At 43.7% G+C, this 16,872-nt stretch overlaps 1 protein-coding gene across 2 annotated transcripts in view; it reads left to right on the forward strand.

The window, feature by feature from the left end:
• The window catches only part of PRDM5 (PR/SET domain 5), a 1,215,944-nt gene that overhangs the window by 368,875 nt on the left and 830,197 nt on the right, over window positions 1-16,872 (forward strand). For both annotated transcript variants that reach the window (XM_069631172.1, XM_069631173.1), the window contains exons 4-5: window positions 385-565; window positions 8,015-8,189. In XM_069631172.1, coding sequence (XP_069487273.1) covers window positions 385-565; window positions 8,015-8,189 — 356 coding nt within the window. The remainder of the gene's footprint in view (window positions 1-384; window positions 566-8,014; window positions 8,190-16,872) is intronic.

The raw sequence follows: 16,872 nt of genomic DNA on the forward strand, positions 1-16,872 counted from the left end.
TTTCTAAAATTAATGAATATCCCTCGCACAAGCACCTTATGTGTCAAATCTTCGATGAAAGAGCAGAATGCGATGCACACTTAGCACATCACATGATTTCCTCACAACGTCTAGTGTATCAGGCCTTTTTTTGTGTTTTTGAATGAAAGACCAATAGGTTATAAATAAAGCATATACATTATGAATAGATACTGCTAATTGTTTTTATGATTTCTGAACATCTACACATGGATATTTGCTGAATATAAGGACCTATGCTTAATTATTTGTTATTAGTAAAATCATGTACATTTTTATTTAATTTTGATTTACATGTTGAACAATATTCTAATTGTTCTACTGTTTTGGTTCAACCATTCACATTTTGGCTTTCGTTAAATTTAGGAAGGCGAAAACATTTTCTATCTCGCGGTTGATGACATAGAAACGGACACAGAGTTGCTGATTGGCTATCTTGACAGTGATATGGAAGAAGGCAACGAGGAAGAAGGTGAAGTGGTGCCTGTAATAATTAATAAGGAAGATGACGAGGTTGTGGAAGAAGTCCCACAAGCTGTTGAAAATGGTACGTAGCACACGTCTTAAATAATCATGACAAATGTGAATGTCTTCACAATCTTACATGAAGGAACCTCTCTCTCTCTCTCTCTCTCTCATCTCGTGCTCACTCTCTCAATATCACTCTCTCTCCTCATTGATCCCTCTTTCTCCATCACTCTGAATCTCCAGTTCTCTCTTGTGTTTCTTCCATTCCCACACACCTCTTGTCTGAATGTACTTACTTCCACAGAAGTGCACGCTCTTCGTGCATTAGCAGGACAGCTCTCTGCAGCAGATTAATTGCCCATGCAAAACAAACTGCCTTTTCGCATATTTTAGATGGTGTGTGTTACAGGCTCGTCCTGCTCCCTACGATACTAGTGCTCATCTAGCTCCCCCACCTCAGGCACTCAGCACTCGGACACAAATAATAAACAGGAGATCAGAAGTAGAGAGAAATGGGCTGTAATGCAAACACACACCAGTGCATGGAGGGTGTTCACTGCTCTGGTCCTCTAAGGCCTGCCTCATCCTTATGTACAAATGGAGTAGCTGAATCCATTCTCCACCCATGATAATGCAGGTATGATAACAAACAAGTCGTTTTCGGGGAACAGGGGGAACAAAGTAAATTTCGCAACTGCAGGCTGTTTCTGTGAGGCAGGCTCTGGCAGCCATGGGATTTGAACCAGCATCGTCGGTCACATTCTCAGGATGGTCTGTTCATGCCCGGCAGTCTGAGGCATCACAGCATTCCACAGCTCGGCTGTGCTGTGCTCTGCTCAGTGGCATCGCTTGGCATGGGTGGTCAGCTGTTAGGCCAGTCTCTTAGGCAAGTCTGTAGACCAGTCCTGTTGCATCCGATGTATACCAAAGAAACAAAAATAAAGTGCAGTATTAAAAATGTTAACAGTGTGTACAGACCAAGTCCTCTTTGAATAATTGTCTAGCAGGCTATACAACTGCTGGCGATGTGCCCCTTATCTGGGTTCTTGTGGTCTGGTCCCCATCTGCGCTTCAGTCATCCTCCCCTGTTCTTCGCCGACCCAGTGGGGCTACAGATACATGGTGCTGAAGATGGCTGGTTGCAGCCATGTTTGCCTGACTGACCTCACGACATCACAGCCAAGGCCAGCAGTCGCGTCCGTGCGTTCCGCACAGCGGTGCCTAGCCACCACGCCTACAAAAGCAGAAAGTAGACACAGCTCGGCGCGTCTCAACACTCTCGTTGCTTGCTCCTTTGCCTTCCTCTGATCTCAGTGCATCTTCCCTGGATCTTTCCTTGTTCCATGGTCTCTGCCTTCTTGCTCTTATTTCCCAGCTTTCTGCCTCCTGCTCCTTACCTCCCAGCTCTCTGCCTGCTTGCTCTCTACCTAGTTGCCTCCTCTCTTTGCTGCCTCGTGGTTGCTCTAGCATTGTTTCTGCCTTGTTGGACCACCCAGTGTGCCTTTCCTGGAATCCCGGTTTCATTGCCTCACACTGTTTTTGCACCACGTAAATATTACTGGGTTCTCCTTTCTGTGCTGCAAGAAGTGTTGTCCTGTCGCCTTCCTCCTGGTGTATTGTCCAGGTAGGTGGTTACAGGGTAGTGCTAAATCTCTTTAGTTTCGGCTTCACCTTCGAGGGACACCATGGCGGATACTACACATCGGACGCCAAGATCAGTTATGCACCAGTGCTCCCACCAGCTTGACAAGAAGCCAATGGACCTCATTACAACTCTGGCGGTATCCGTGCCCTTATTAAGGGCACGGATGCTGCCGGAGTTGCATTTTTTCTGGCACCCGCAAATGGGCAAGAACAGGGTCATGCCGAGCTCGGCGGACCCGGTAATTGCCCATTTGTGGGTGTCAGAATCAAGTGCCTCCCGATCCCCATTCTGCCCCATAGGGCTGAATGGGGATGGGGAGGTCGAATGCACCAGCACATACAGATTTGTGCCGGTGCATCCAACGTGCTCTGCTCGCGGGTGCCGTTACACCCGCCAGGAAAAACCTGGTGGGTGAAACGGCACCCGCGAGCAGAACACGTAGTATGGCGGTCCGGGAACTACGGTACCTGCATGCTTACCGGTACCATAGTTCCTAGACCGCCATGATTGTAATGAGGCCCAATGTGTTGTAAACCATAAATATGTAATCCGTCTCTTTCCAGCTGTGGCCTGTTGGGCAGAGAGAGGTACCTGGCAAAAACAAAAATGCAAACTATATACGTATATTATTATTATTGTTTTAATTTTTAATTCAATAGCTTTACGTTTTCAACATGGATACCCATTTTATCATCTTTGAGGAGAGCCACACGCAGAGCTCATGCCCCGCTTTCGGTTTATGTGTGGGAAAGACATGTCCCAGGGACACCTGTGAGTCCTCCACAATAGTCATTAGGCAGTTGAACTCTGCAGGCCCCCGTAGTGTGCCTCTCCATCCCTTGTAAATGTTGAGCTTGCACTAATGCTAAATAGCTATTCTCGTGGATGCGCTTTCAGCATGATTGAAGGAAACAGTGTGAGCCGACCATTCTGTTTAATGACGTTGCACTGCTCCTAAGTGCTAGGTGGGTGCTCGTGGGTAGCTCTTATTAAAAACAAAAATAGATGATAAGCCCCAGAGTGCACCTGTCTCAGCAGGTGTGCACCGTGCCAATTGCAGTCCTGGTCCTGGTTAATCCTACCCCACAAGTAAGGTTGTCCATGTCTCTGCTTTTTATGACTATTGCAGTGCGGTCGACAGATGCGCATTTAGTATTAATTGTGCTCAGCTTCCCGGGAGGTAAGGAATTTTACCTTGCATTTTATGACAAATTGTGGTGATGTTTGGACTGCCTTCCAACAGATTGTGAATAATATAAATTAGTCCTTATCAAGAAATTATCCAATTATTTATGGCACAATCATAATGTGCTGTTGTTCTATACCTTTTCTTTTTGCCAGTGGGATTTCATTTGGTAGGACGAGAGAGCTGCTCTTATTTTATCCTACTCAATAGGCAAATCCTTTGAAAGATAGTGATTTGTATGCATGTTTTTTTCCCCCCATTACAGCAAGTAAGGAGTAAATAGTTTTATCATCAAAGAAACACTACTCCATGGGCTGTTCTCGAATTCTAAAATCTTGATTGAACACACAAGAACCGTTTTTTATGGATTTCCCCCGTGCAGTCAGAGGCGGTATTTTACCAGACGCCTCCTATCAGTTCCTACTGGCCAATCGTCACATATGCCATGCAGTGCTACCAGTCTTCCCAGATTTCTGCCTACGAACATATCCCTGACAGAGAGAAGAAAGCAAAGCAGCAGTTGGCTGCACTGACACTAATTCTTCATACATGTTCTCAGTCAAATGTTCCTCTAGCAGTACCTGCGGAGCTTCTGGACAGAGGGAACTAGGGTAGTGACCCTACCTTCATTCTTTGGACCCTTTGGTCACCTGAAGATACCGGGACAAAAAAACAAACAGCATTTGCATTACTGAGTTATTTTAACTCGCTCTATATTAAGGCAAATGCAAAGAATCTAATGCAAAGATTGGTGGTGTCCCTTAGGCTATACACAGCACTTTCAATGGGCGATTGCCGACTAATAAAACACGCATGCCATCCCTCATGTTAAGCTATATGAAAGGCATAGAGAGACGATGGGTGAGGTTTCACCATTTAGGATGCTTCCGGGGTGCTGGTAAATCCGGCACATGAAGCATTCGCAACGTGTATTCATCCCTCCCTCGGCTTATCTGCCTTTGGTCAGGAGAGAGGAGAGAATGCTGACACAGCCATCTCTGCCTGATACAAGAATAGGCAGGGGTGGTGTGAAGGGCGTCACCTGACCCTCCTCCTCCAACGTGATGATGTCTAGTGGAAGAAGGAGAAAGCCCGTCTGAAGAAAGATCACCTCTGTGGCCCACACAAACAGGTTTTTAAAAGAAAAAAAGAAAATGTTATGTATGTGTGTTTCTGTGTACGAGATATTATTTTTAAAGTGTGCGTGCATGTGAGTGACAATGTATGTGCAGGAGTAGGTGTTATGGTGGATGCTGTGTGAATGATTTGCTCAGACAGCACCCACCAAAACACTTACACAGATGCACACATTCATATGGACATGAACAGAAGCAGTCACACACCCATAGTTTGTCTCGGTAATACACACGGCACCCAGCAGAACACTTAACTCGTGCAGAAATACTATGTTACTCAAAGAAATCATTACATGTTTGAGAGAAGCTGTATGAGTGCATGACTGGTTGTGTGAATGTGTGTATCTTGGTGACTTAAGTGTTCTGGTGGGTGCCATGTGAATGATTCTGAAGTTTTATGGATGAGTGATTGCTTTGTGAATGTGCATATAAGTGTGCGTTGTGGAGGCTGGCACGTATGGATAGAATCAGCATCCTCCAAAAAAATCCAACAAAACATAAATGCTATCAGTACCAGTAAGTAGGCCCCTGCTAACACCTCTCTCACGTGTGCCCCACTACACCTCTCCCAATTTTACTTCAATACTGTCTCAGACGCAGAGGTCACCTGCTTTTGAAAGGCATTAAACCATCTTATTGCCAAGGGCGTGCTTTCCCAGCTTCTGCCATCAAGGACTGTGCTGAAGCCCTCTCCCCCTTCATCACCACCCTCATCAACAGCTCCTTCACTGCTTGCTCAGTGCTCTCCAGTATGAAGGAAGCCTGGGTATTAGTGCTTCTGAAAATGGCCAGTTAATTCCCACCATCTACAGCCCAATCACAACTGTTTCATCCTCCTAAAAGTCCAGGCCCGGCAACGTACTGTCATATCTAGCACTACCTTGAAGCCAATAGCATCTTCGGTGCAGATCAATCAGGATTCTGCCCTGGACATGGCACGGAATCAGCACCTGTGGCTTAAAAAAAACAACTAGACAAGATCAAAGACGCCAGTAAACTGGCACTCTGACTTCAACTGGACTTGTCCACAGCCTTCGAACTTGTGGATCACCAAATCTTGTGTTAACACCTTGCCTCATCAGCTGAAGCAATTGACTGGGTTACTTCATTCTTGGCTGAAAGAACTAGGAGAGTCTTCACAGAAAATGCTTCAGCACACCCTTCTCTAGTCACCTGCTGCGTGCCTCAATGTTAATGCGTATCCTTCCCATTTTACACAATCTTCACTAAACCCCTCTTTGACCTCCTGGATGACCTAGGTATCTCCTATACCAATTACACAGATGATACGCAGATCCTCCTACCCCTAACTGGCCACTACCCTACTGACTCTGACACACTTGAATCAGTGTACCAAACCGTCCAAAGATGTATAGCCTCTCATCTCCTCTGCCTGAACGATGACAAAACTGAAATTCTCTTGGTCGGTTCACAAGTAATTTCCAACAAACTAGACCAGGCCCATAGTGCCTTCATCATAGATTTCGACTCCATGCCAGTCTCTAGCATCGTAAAATCCCTAGGTGCCTACATAGATGCCATCTTGTCACTAGCACAGCAGTTCAGTGTTATTGCCTCTGCAGCAGCCAACACCACCAAGCAAATTAACGCCACCAGACAGTTCCTTTTCACCTACAGCTGCCTATCCATTGCCTGGGCACTCATTGGCTCCAGACTGGACTACTGCAATGCCCTATTTGCAGGCATTTCATCTCGCAACATCACCAAACTCCAACTCATACAGAATAATGCACTGTGAGCTGCTCTGAACAGCCTCAGTTGAGAGCATATTTCGGAGGCTCGAAAAAATGCTCACTGGCTCTCAATAAGGGAACACATCACATTCAAAACCTTCGGAATCACCCACAAATGCCTATCTAACTCTGCCCCCACATATCTCCCCCAAAGGCTCAAAAGATCACAATCCTCAAGACCAACTCGCTCTTGCTACTCTCACCGTATTATCACCCAAGATTCAGACTCACTAGAGCCAGTGGGAAGAGCTTCCTAGTCTTTGCCACCAAGAATTGGAACTCTCTACCATTAGCTCTGAGATCAGAGCAATCCTATTGGAACTTTAATAAACACATCAACATGCTGCTATTCACACAAGGCCACATGCTAGACTGATCTGTGCCACCTGGCTTTATGTACTTAACGAGGGTAACCATTTACCTAACCTGTGTATCTGTTGTCACTTAATTTGTGACTAGTGCCCTGATGCCTATGGGTTTGGTGCACTTTCTAAATGTATAACTGTATACTTAATTAAATAAATGTGGCTTGGAGGGACCATTGTTGTTGGCCAATACCATATATACGTAAGAAAACATGTTCTTGCTATAGCATGGCATTTTGTTGTGGACATCTGGATTCTTTTGGTGCAGACAGTCTTGCTATGATTTCATTTCTTACTTTGGCATGGCATCGTTTACTAGGCATCAATGAACATCAAGCATGCTAAGTGTTATTACATGCCTAGACTGGCCCACATTCGTGGAGACCTTTTGGAAATGTTTTTATTTTGGAATGGCATTTTTAGTGAGCTGGCCTTGTGCGCAAAGCAAACATGAGTATGTTCATATGTTAGAACACTGGCATATATTGGTGCAGACTGCATGGAAATGTGATGGCACAGACAGTGTGAACATGTTTTTATACTGTCATATATTGTGGGGGGAGGCATCATGGAAATACATTGTGGAAATGCTCCTGTGCACTGTTGTTGACTTGCATACATTGGAATTTACCATGAGCTATCCTACAAAACTGATTGCAAGCTGTCAGGCATTCCCCCCAATTTTTCACAGAAAGTGTGCAGTATAATGCACCATTTTAACACATTATTTTTAAAAGAATAGTGTTGGAAAACCCTCCTCTGAACACCTCTTTGTTGGTTTGTGGTCTCTCATCCCCCCCTCACCCATTAAACAAATCACCAACTCCTACAGCAGTGACAGTGGTGAGCTTTCTCCTAGCTTTTGAATAAGTTACCTTCCTCCAAATGCAACAGAGTTCCATCTAGTGATACCCTTGGCGTGAGCTTCTCCGATTACTTTCCTTAGTGAGTGCCCCCTGATAGCTCCCTCAATAAGCTTCATCATATCAGTCTTCTGATGCACTTTCTGCAGGTGGTGCACATTGTGTATTTGTTCACAGACGTGACTACACTGTGAGGTTTCTTATTTGAATTTACATAGATGGGCCCACATTTAGAGACCTTAGAGTGAACATTCCCCCTAAAATGAACTCGGTAACCCTTGAAAAAGAGGCATCAGTCAGTATTCGCCAAGCAGTGCCATTTCTACACCTTCTCCTGAATGCCTTCAGCCTTTGAAGCCCCACCAGTTTCAGCAGCAAGCTCTTTTGCAGCAGTGGCATAGTTGTCAGAGAGAGGCAGTCTGGCTAGATGAATGTGCTTCATTCTCTTGAACATTGCTTAGTACATTAGTAAAACTGTCTGTCATCGTTTACCTATCGCTGATTTGGCTGCACTGATATCATTTCAGATATATCTGTTTACCTCTAAAAGTATTATAACTTCGCGATCGTCCATTACAGAATATCCAAGCTTTAAAGAGGACCATGCCTGTTTACATTGCGAATCTAATTTTCCGAGCCAGGAGACTCTGGCAGAACACCTGCAGACCGTCCACCGGAAACCAAGGGAGGAGAAAGAGTTCAAGTGCAAAGATTGTGGAAAGAAGTTTCCTGTAAAGCAGGCTTTACAAAGACAGTGAGTATGATAAGACGGGTTTTTAATAATGACGGACTGCTATGCTTGAATGCAATATTATTATTAGATCCCAACGTGCCAGCACCATTTTCTCCCCTTTACTAGAGGTCATTGTCATTCACTTAGCCTCAACTGGTCAAACTGTTTCTGGCATTGTTTACGCTCTGGTAGTGCTTGGACAAACCTGTTTCACTCATTTCGTGTACTTTTTGTTCCTGCAAACTTCCAGCAGGGGTAGAGGGTGTCATCGGTGGGCAAACACGGATTGCAGTGCCTTATGGAAAAAGAAAACACCTGCCGGGAGGTTCTCTGCTGCTATTTCCCTCTCACAAAGTGGTAGCAGAATTGCACAATGAGTATTTGGCTGCAGTGATATGGGTACAACAGCAGTACTCTGAGGAACAAAGGTCCACTCCACCATGGACATGTGGACCCGTGGCTAGGGCATTGACTAATGATTACATAGTGGTTACAGCACACTGGATGCCTTATTCTTCCTCCAACAGCCAAGAGGGGCCCCAGAATAATTCAAAGAGGGAGAAGGTGCCTGCAATTTGGCACCAGGAAATGTTGAGTATTCAAGGGTTCCAGAGCAGATGCTACATGATACTTGGCAAATGGGTAAACTTGGAGGAGGCGGAAGCACAGTGGTCAAGGCCTCACAGTTTGCATTAGTGCTTTGTTACAACGGACAACCAAACAAATCTCCTTGCCCCCTTACAAATTTGCAAGACAACACATTTCCAATGCTTTGTGCATGTCATTCACCTGCAAATTTGAGCCTGTGAAAGAAATGGTCACTTTGGCCCAGAAGATTTACTCTCATTTCAGCCAGGTTTACCATACAAAGTTGCACTGCACTAAGAGTACATCCACTAGAGGTTTCCAATGCACAACCTGAAACCCTCAGTGGCCACCTGGTAAAACTCAACTTTGTACATGTTGGACTGGCTACGTGAGCACTGCGATGCAATCACAGATTACAGAAACATTCGCAACGAAAGTTCAGATGGGGCATTTTTACACTGTGGCAGTGTCATTGTTGTGTAGCACCAAGCAGGTTGGTCATCACAGTGCATCACTGTGTAAGGTTATCCCCACTGGTGTACCTCATTTCAGCTCAACCTGACTAATATGGGCTGTGCCTTGTCTAGATGTGAATTCCTCTGTGCTATCTTTCCACCTGGGTCTTCCTCAAATGGCCTCCCTAACCTCAAACTCCTGAAGCCTAACCCAAAGTGGCATCCTCCCCCACTTTATCAGATGATCAGTGATGCTCTGTGATCTGGGCCCACAAACTGGTGCCCAAAAAGAACCCCCCTCCAGCCATCATAGGAGCATCCTGATCTTCCAGTGAAAAGAAATCCAGCTCTTCCTCCTGCTCCCACAGCCTTCTTCTCCTTCTCTTACCAGTGTTGTGGGCACACAATGACAAGTTGCACAAATGGCAATGTTGAGAACTGTGTGAACAACTGGAGAACCCAAACGTGTGTAGTAAACGTAGACGAGAGAACCATAGAGACTAAGAGCACAACACCATGTGATAAACAAGTGAATAAATAATCCTACCTCTAAACTAAAACACTACAGTGTTCTACTAATAATACAATACTCTATAAAACAATGTGAGAAGCCTTGGAACGTAGTAACGGTTTTCATTTTTGTGTTTTCTGGGGTCTTAATATTAGGTGCAGGCATGTTTTTTTGTTGCTTTTTTACATTTGAAAATGACTCACAAATGGGGAGAGGCACACAAGTAAATGGAACCATTGTTGCTCTCTTTTTATATGCAGAATTAACTCAACATTCTATCTCACACTGAATAAACACTAAGACGGAGGAACACAAAATGTTGAAGTCAAGAGACTGCACAAAATACCAACACCAACATATACAACTCCTCCAAACTCCTCATAATAGGGCTCCGAAGCTCTAAAATCCTTCAAACACGACGCAGCTGTGAGCCTGTCAGGTGCAGAACAGTTCCTTACAGCCTAGCAACGCCCACACCGGAACAGGAGGGGGACATGCATCCTTTAGGATATTTGTGGGCCCTGATCTGCTGAATAAACTCGAGTGAACTTGACAGATTACTCGAGTAGCATCCGAGTGACTAGACACATCTAATACATCTTTGGTCACAAGGTCATCGCCTCCTGATTGCATGATGAATCTTTTTCAGAGACCTGGGAGCCTTCCACCAATGGCATCCTGTATTCATTGATGCCAAATACACATCCCACTCTCGGTGTAGGAATACAGCTTAGCCGTTTTGTTTCCCCCCTACCGCGGGACGTACTTGGTTGGTTCGTCCAGGCCCATGATTTTTACTAAACTTGTAAAACCTATCAAGAGGCTTCATTAATGTTCCACGTGCTAATTTGGACTACATCCTTTTAGCAGAGTGTGAATGAAGCTGTAAAGCAATCAGAAGCATTTTACCTTTAATGCTGTAGTTGCAGCTCAAGTTGAACCTGTGCAGTCATTTCTCTTTCAAATGTTTAGATCCCAAGCAGCTTGGAGCAACCGAATAGGCAGCATTGTTTGATCTTTAATGCCAAACAAGCAGCACACTTGCTGTTGCAAACCCTCTTTTATGAGGCATTAGATTCTTGTGCACAAAGGCATCCTTTTTCCTGTTCCCTCCTGCAGGCACACACAGAACCAGCCACGCAAGCCACTGCATTGAAAAACCTAGAGCATGATTGGCATATGATCACACTGGGATGGCTATTTTTATTAGCGAAAGTGAACAAAGTGTGGGCAAAATAATACAGAGGAGTGAAATTGTGTGCACTCATACCAGATGGCTATCATTCAAAGTAAATGTGCAAGCTTTGTGAGAGGGTTCTCTCCTGAATCGCCCTGCTTTGGGGTTTTGGGGAGGCCACGCTATGCTTATAGAAATAAAGAAAACAGTGTAATGAAAAAAGCTCCCTGTGAATAGGGGTTCTGTGCCCTTCTTCTCCCAAATGACTGCATAGTACAACAAAAGCTCCCTGGGCTTAGGGGACCCATTTTCGGTCAGTCTCCTTGGCTGGTGGGTGGGCCAGATCTGGGACCCTACTTCACCACAAGCTCTCTCACCCAATGTCTTCCCTCAATTTCTTCACCCTGTTTTCCCTTCTTCATGCCGTTGGGACTTGACCCTGGCCACTTCTCCTGATACCCTCCAACTGTTCATGCATCACAACCTCCTCAACATCCCACCTTCAAATTCAGTTTCACCTAGGGATATGCGGCCCTGCTCGATAGCATAGGATATGATGGCCAAGTCACCCCCTCCCATTTTCCTTTTACCACCAATTGCTGTGGTCCCAACACCCCACCCCGCCTGTCGCATACTCCTCCTGACTTCCTCCACCATTTTCACCTAACTTTGGATAATTCAAATCTTTCTCCCACTGTTGTGCATCAAACTCGCTATTCAAGCGCTTACCAAGTGCTGCAAATGTATCTGCAGTTAAGCAGTGCCTAATTGCTTTTCAGTGATCTTCTTGGAGATCTGTGCATCCAAAGGCGATTACAACACCTGAAATTTCTGCATTCGTTTTGCTAAGCCTGGGAGCCTTGGCTCGGCATTCGTTGCCCATTTCCAGCTACACTTTAAAAACTGTCCAGTGTGTGAAGTGCGCGCGATTCCAGTGTTTACCAAGTGCTGCAAGTGTATCTGCTGTTAAGCAGTTTGATGGAGGGGACGGTCAGCTGCTCCATAATAATATATACTGGGATTGCTGCAGATTGACCCCTGACAAGGAACAATGAGTTGTGCGGTGTGTTCCTTATCCCATGGTTGGCCGCATGACTTACGTGATTTGCAGTCAAACCACCTCTCTGGTTAACATGGGTAATGGAGGCGGTGAAGGAGATGACCCCTTTACGGGGCATGAAGAGGTTTCAAACAGAATGAATGAGGTGTCTCTGAGGAAGCACTTGTCACCGAATTACCGCAGAACTTGGGGGATATGACATCGCCAGTGGGCGATGTCATTCAACCGCAGGCTGGTTTCTTGCCAGGCAGCTGCCAAAAACAGATAACTTTCCTAAATCCATGAGGAAGCCACCACTTCTTCAGCGGGATTTATAGCTCATATTGTTGGTTGCAAAATAACTTTCTGTCCTAGCTCAGAACAAGTGCTGCAATCAGGCCCATGAACTCTATTTTTTGGTATTTCTCTTACCGAGAACCCCCATGTTAAAGACATTGGCATGATTGAGTTTGTTGAGAACGTAGACCAAGCAAACGTTGAGAAGGCTTGTATGTAGACGACAGGGGATTTTTTGGACGGACAGGCCTCACTAATAAATGAAGTATCCAGACGGATTTCACTGATTCAACTGACTGACTACATTGGAAATAATGATACATTTTAGTGTGGAAGAAGAATTGTTTGATGCAGACTTTATGCATCATACTTTCTATGATGTAGATGACCGGCTTCATTTAACTTCACCAACAATTTCTGCCCTAAATATGGTTTTAAGTTTATTTGTCAATCTATATGACAATATCCGCAATGAAGTAAAAGCTCACACCATACTCTTGAGCGAACTTAATTTGAAACTGGAGTTGTTCGGTGTAGGTTAGCACCAGCCTACCACCAAGTCCTCAACTAACTCAGTGTTTTTTTAAAGAAATCAGCAAAGTGGAGGTGATGAGGTGATGTTGGGGAATAATCCGGGACGTATGCAGATTGTAAATGAAAGAACGCGTGAGAACTCTGTTTCTATAGACAAGGATGTAGAGATTACAGGGTTACTCGCTCCTTCTGAGCATGATCCAAGGGAAAGCATGTCAGGTGGAATTCAAAAGAGGGCAAAGAAATGGGAGGCAAGGGGCAAAATAAAAGAACAAAAATGTCAAGTCATAAAGGTGCCTCCTCTCGTAAATTGTTCCGGAACCTTACGATTACTGAAACCTAAGGACATCAGATGCCACAAAAAAGGTTCCAATTATACCACACCTATTGCTTTTAGCGAGGGGGAGGCAGATGAAAGTGTTGTGGAAAATGACATTGCTTCTGTAGTTGACAGACTGCATACTAGCACAGTTGTGTGTGCCAGTGGGAGTATGGCACTCATATGGAAGTACTACCAGTATTAGAGGGGAGGCAAGATAACGTAGCAGAAATATAAGGGGATATACCCTGTGTAGCACGCTTGTATCACTTCCACTTCTCAAACTGAGGGTATGAAAGTGTTTTTTCAGGGCCAGGGCAAAAAAAGTGTACTAGACATTAACTCTATAGTGTGGATATACCACTCTGAATGAAATAATATACTGTTGGGAAAATTGTGTAGGCCTGAGACAGAGAAAACACACATGTTTGGTGTAAGTCAAGGACATTTGTTGAGAGGGCCTTACCAAGGGGGGACCTCTGCTTCCTCTGGTTGTGAAGAGTATTGTAGTAATGCAAGGGTGTGGCTAAAAGAGAGATTTAGTGAGGGAAGAGCAGAGAAGGTTCCTTGTAGTATTCCCAAGTGAGTATGCAGCTCTGATAATGTATCACAACTTGGCAAGAAATGGGAAGAGAGATATTTTGGAAGGCCACCTTTAATTCCCCCTAATGCTCAGGTGCTTTCAGACCCCTCAGAAACTAAAGTAAATGTATCTAGTCTTTATGAGGGAGAAGTTCCTATTTGGTTAAATAGAGCCAGCATGATGGCAATCTTCTCTGAAATTTCGAGTCTTAGTGCCCTGTCCACACATTTATAGATTGTGTGGAATTTTTGGACCAGGTGAAAAAAGATGGGTGCATACTTCATTTTAGTATTAGAATAGTTAGGGATCTGAAGTTTAAAGAAACATCTGTTTACCCAATTTGGTTTTGCTATTTCGATGGAAAACAAGAGGAAGGGTGATTCAACAGTAGGCCATCATTTATTAATAACAGCTCAAGTAGCAATTGGCACCAACTGAGAAGTAGCTCTTACAAATGGCAGAAGTACACATGAAATTGACAAAGAAGACTTGTCCTGGATGGCAGGAGCACTTATGAGAATGGGGGGGCAATTGTGAAAGACTCCCAAAGATGACTCTTTAGCATAGAAGAACAGTTGACAGTTGTCACTTGGAATCCCCAGGGGAATGCACTAATGCTGAAGTAATGATCTTTCTAAAACAGTTATTCGCATTCTCCTGCAGAGACATGACTAGGTAATTACCCTGTCCTGGACGGTTATCAGATTTCTAGCCAGTAAGCAATACCCAATATCAGGGGTAGACCCAATGGGGACTTGTTAAATGTAACAGATCTTGTCAGGGTGTAATAGCTAATAGATTCCCAAACCATAATTTCAGCATGTTAGTAGAAGAACTATCATTAGGTATACCGTTGGTTTTAAGCCTTTGTTCCTGTTAAATGCATACTGGCAGACAGGGGTGGGGGGTGATTTAGATACGTTCCTCAGCATTGTTATAAAGGTGGTGATCCATTGGAAATTTGATAAGTGGGAAGGTCGAGTAATCTTAGCAGGTGATTTATACTCCACTTGTGTAGAAATGGAAAGTGAAGAGGATAATTGGAATGATATGAAAGATTATCTGGGTCATAACAAAAAGGAGATGTTGGGAAGGAGATGGATGGTTGGGCTTCCTCTGTTGGATTGCACATGTTAAATGGCAAGGTGATAGGGGATTGCCCCAAAGAACCAACATGGCAATGAGGTACAAGTGCATCTACGCCTGATTCTCTTCTTCTGCGACTACTCCTTATTTCAGCAGTGTCTTATGCTCAGAATTGATAGGAATGAAAAGAGTGACCATAGCATGGTGTGTGTAGATGCGGTCTCCTCTTTAAGAAAGGTTGAGCAAGTTGGTGTAAAGGATCTTAAAGTGAATCCTGGGGGAAACAAGGCCTGCTGGAGGGCAAGTGATATTAGGCACCTCAATACAATTATTGAGGAGTTGATTAAAGAGACCACATATGAGTGGAAGCTAGAAACATTCAGCTTGAATAATTACAAGTCTTTGGAAGCTGAATGAAAATGAATATAAACAGAGAAAGTAAAACTTCTAAGAATTTTTAGGTACCATAGCTTGGGAAAAAGAGCAATGCTCTCCTTTTTCAAAATGATTAATAACTCTGGCATGCCCAAAGCAGAGAAATGCGTATTGACACAGAAAGTGAAACATAAATATAAGAATTTCTGCAAGCAATACAAAGCAAAATTATTGCAGAATGACAACTGATGAGGGGAATCTTTTGAAAAACAGGGAAGCTATTCACGCAATGGAGGGAGGTCAGTCGGAGGCTCAACTAAATGCGGTCTGCGAGGATGAATGGATGCTGTACTTGGAGAGGTTTTATGGCCTAAAGGATAATAGGCACATAAGTGAATTGGGCCGAACCATGTATAAGGATGGAAATTGGTATCTTATATTTGATCAAGAAATGATTATAGACTTAATAAAAAATAGTAGTAATTCTCAGTCTTCTAGTCCGAATAAGATGACAAATAGAATATTTAAAGATGACCCTTTAACTTGGGCAAGCATCTTTTTCATACTATTTAATACTATAGTCTCTACAGACCACTTTCCTAGTTCCTGGAGTACTTCATTCGTGGTGCCTATTTTTAAAAGCTACATGAAAGATGGATTCTACAATTATCGTCCAATAACACTCATGGATGCAAACATAAAACTCTTTGCGTCCATTTTATTAATGCATTTAAAGGACTGGGTGAACGCTGCTAGCACGTTAAATAAATTACCAACTGGAGTCCGCAAGGGCCGCTGTACTAACTTCAATGGGTTTGTGCTAAGATATATTCAGGAGCAAGCCTGGTCTGACAAAAACTATACGACATATGGAGCACCAATTGACTTGTCAGCAGCATTTGACAGTCGATCGAAGTGGGCTCTGTACAAAATTGGTAACTTGGGGGATCCCTGAGGGACTTCTGAAATTAATTATTGGTTCATGTGAATTCTCAAAGATTAGAGTTAGACTTTACAAAGTTGGAAAATGGAGCCACAGAATGGAAACTAGGTCTGGTTTGAGGGAGTCATGCAGTCTGGCTCACGGCTCCCTGCCTCTTTAATCTTCATGTGTTAGATGTCAGAGAATATTTGAATACTGCTGCATTTATATCTGCAAAAATGTGCTCTTTCAGGATTCCATGGCTTGAATATGCAGACGATTTCTTGATTTTTGATCACTTGTGTATCGCGCTGGAGCACCTTTTGTCTGTCTTTGCTAATTTTGCCAATAATAATTGTTTGTTAATAAATCCTTGCAAAGCTAAAATCTTGGAATTCTTGAAAGAGAAAAAATGTTGCCTGCAGAAGTGGCATTTAAAAAAAATAAAATCCTGACCACCGCAGCAACTGTTACTTATTTGGATTTTACGATTACAGGACAACTGCAGAGAATAACAATTTGCAATACGTTGAAGCATAAGGCAACATTTTTAATTAATCAAATGGGGAAAGTACATTCACAATGTGTCATCTTCTCAATGAAGCCAATGTTAACCTTTAATGAAAGTAAAGCGGTCCCTAAAATTGGCATATGGCATGGAGCTTTGGGGGATATACATTAACAGATGCTAGGATAAAATTGAGGCTGCAACTTGGAGAAGGGTATTGGGAGTGCCTAACTCCGTTCCATAAACTACTGTTCGGTATGAATTGAGAATATTATGTATACAAGTTAGAGTGCAAAGGAGGCTATTCGTT

This window comes from Ambystoma mexicanum, chromosome 6q, assembly GCF_040938575.1.
Source record: "Ambystoma mexicanum isolate Mex_15411 chromosome 6q, UKY_AmexF1_1, whole genome shotgun sequence".
Taxonomy (NCBI): domain Eukaryota; kingdom Metazoa; phylum Chordata; class Amphibia; order Caudata; family Ambystomatidae; genus Ambystoma; species Ambystoma mexicanum.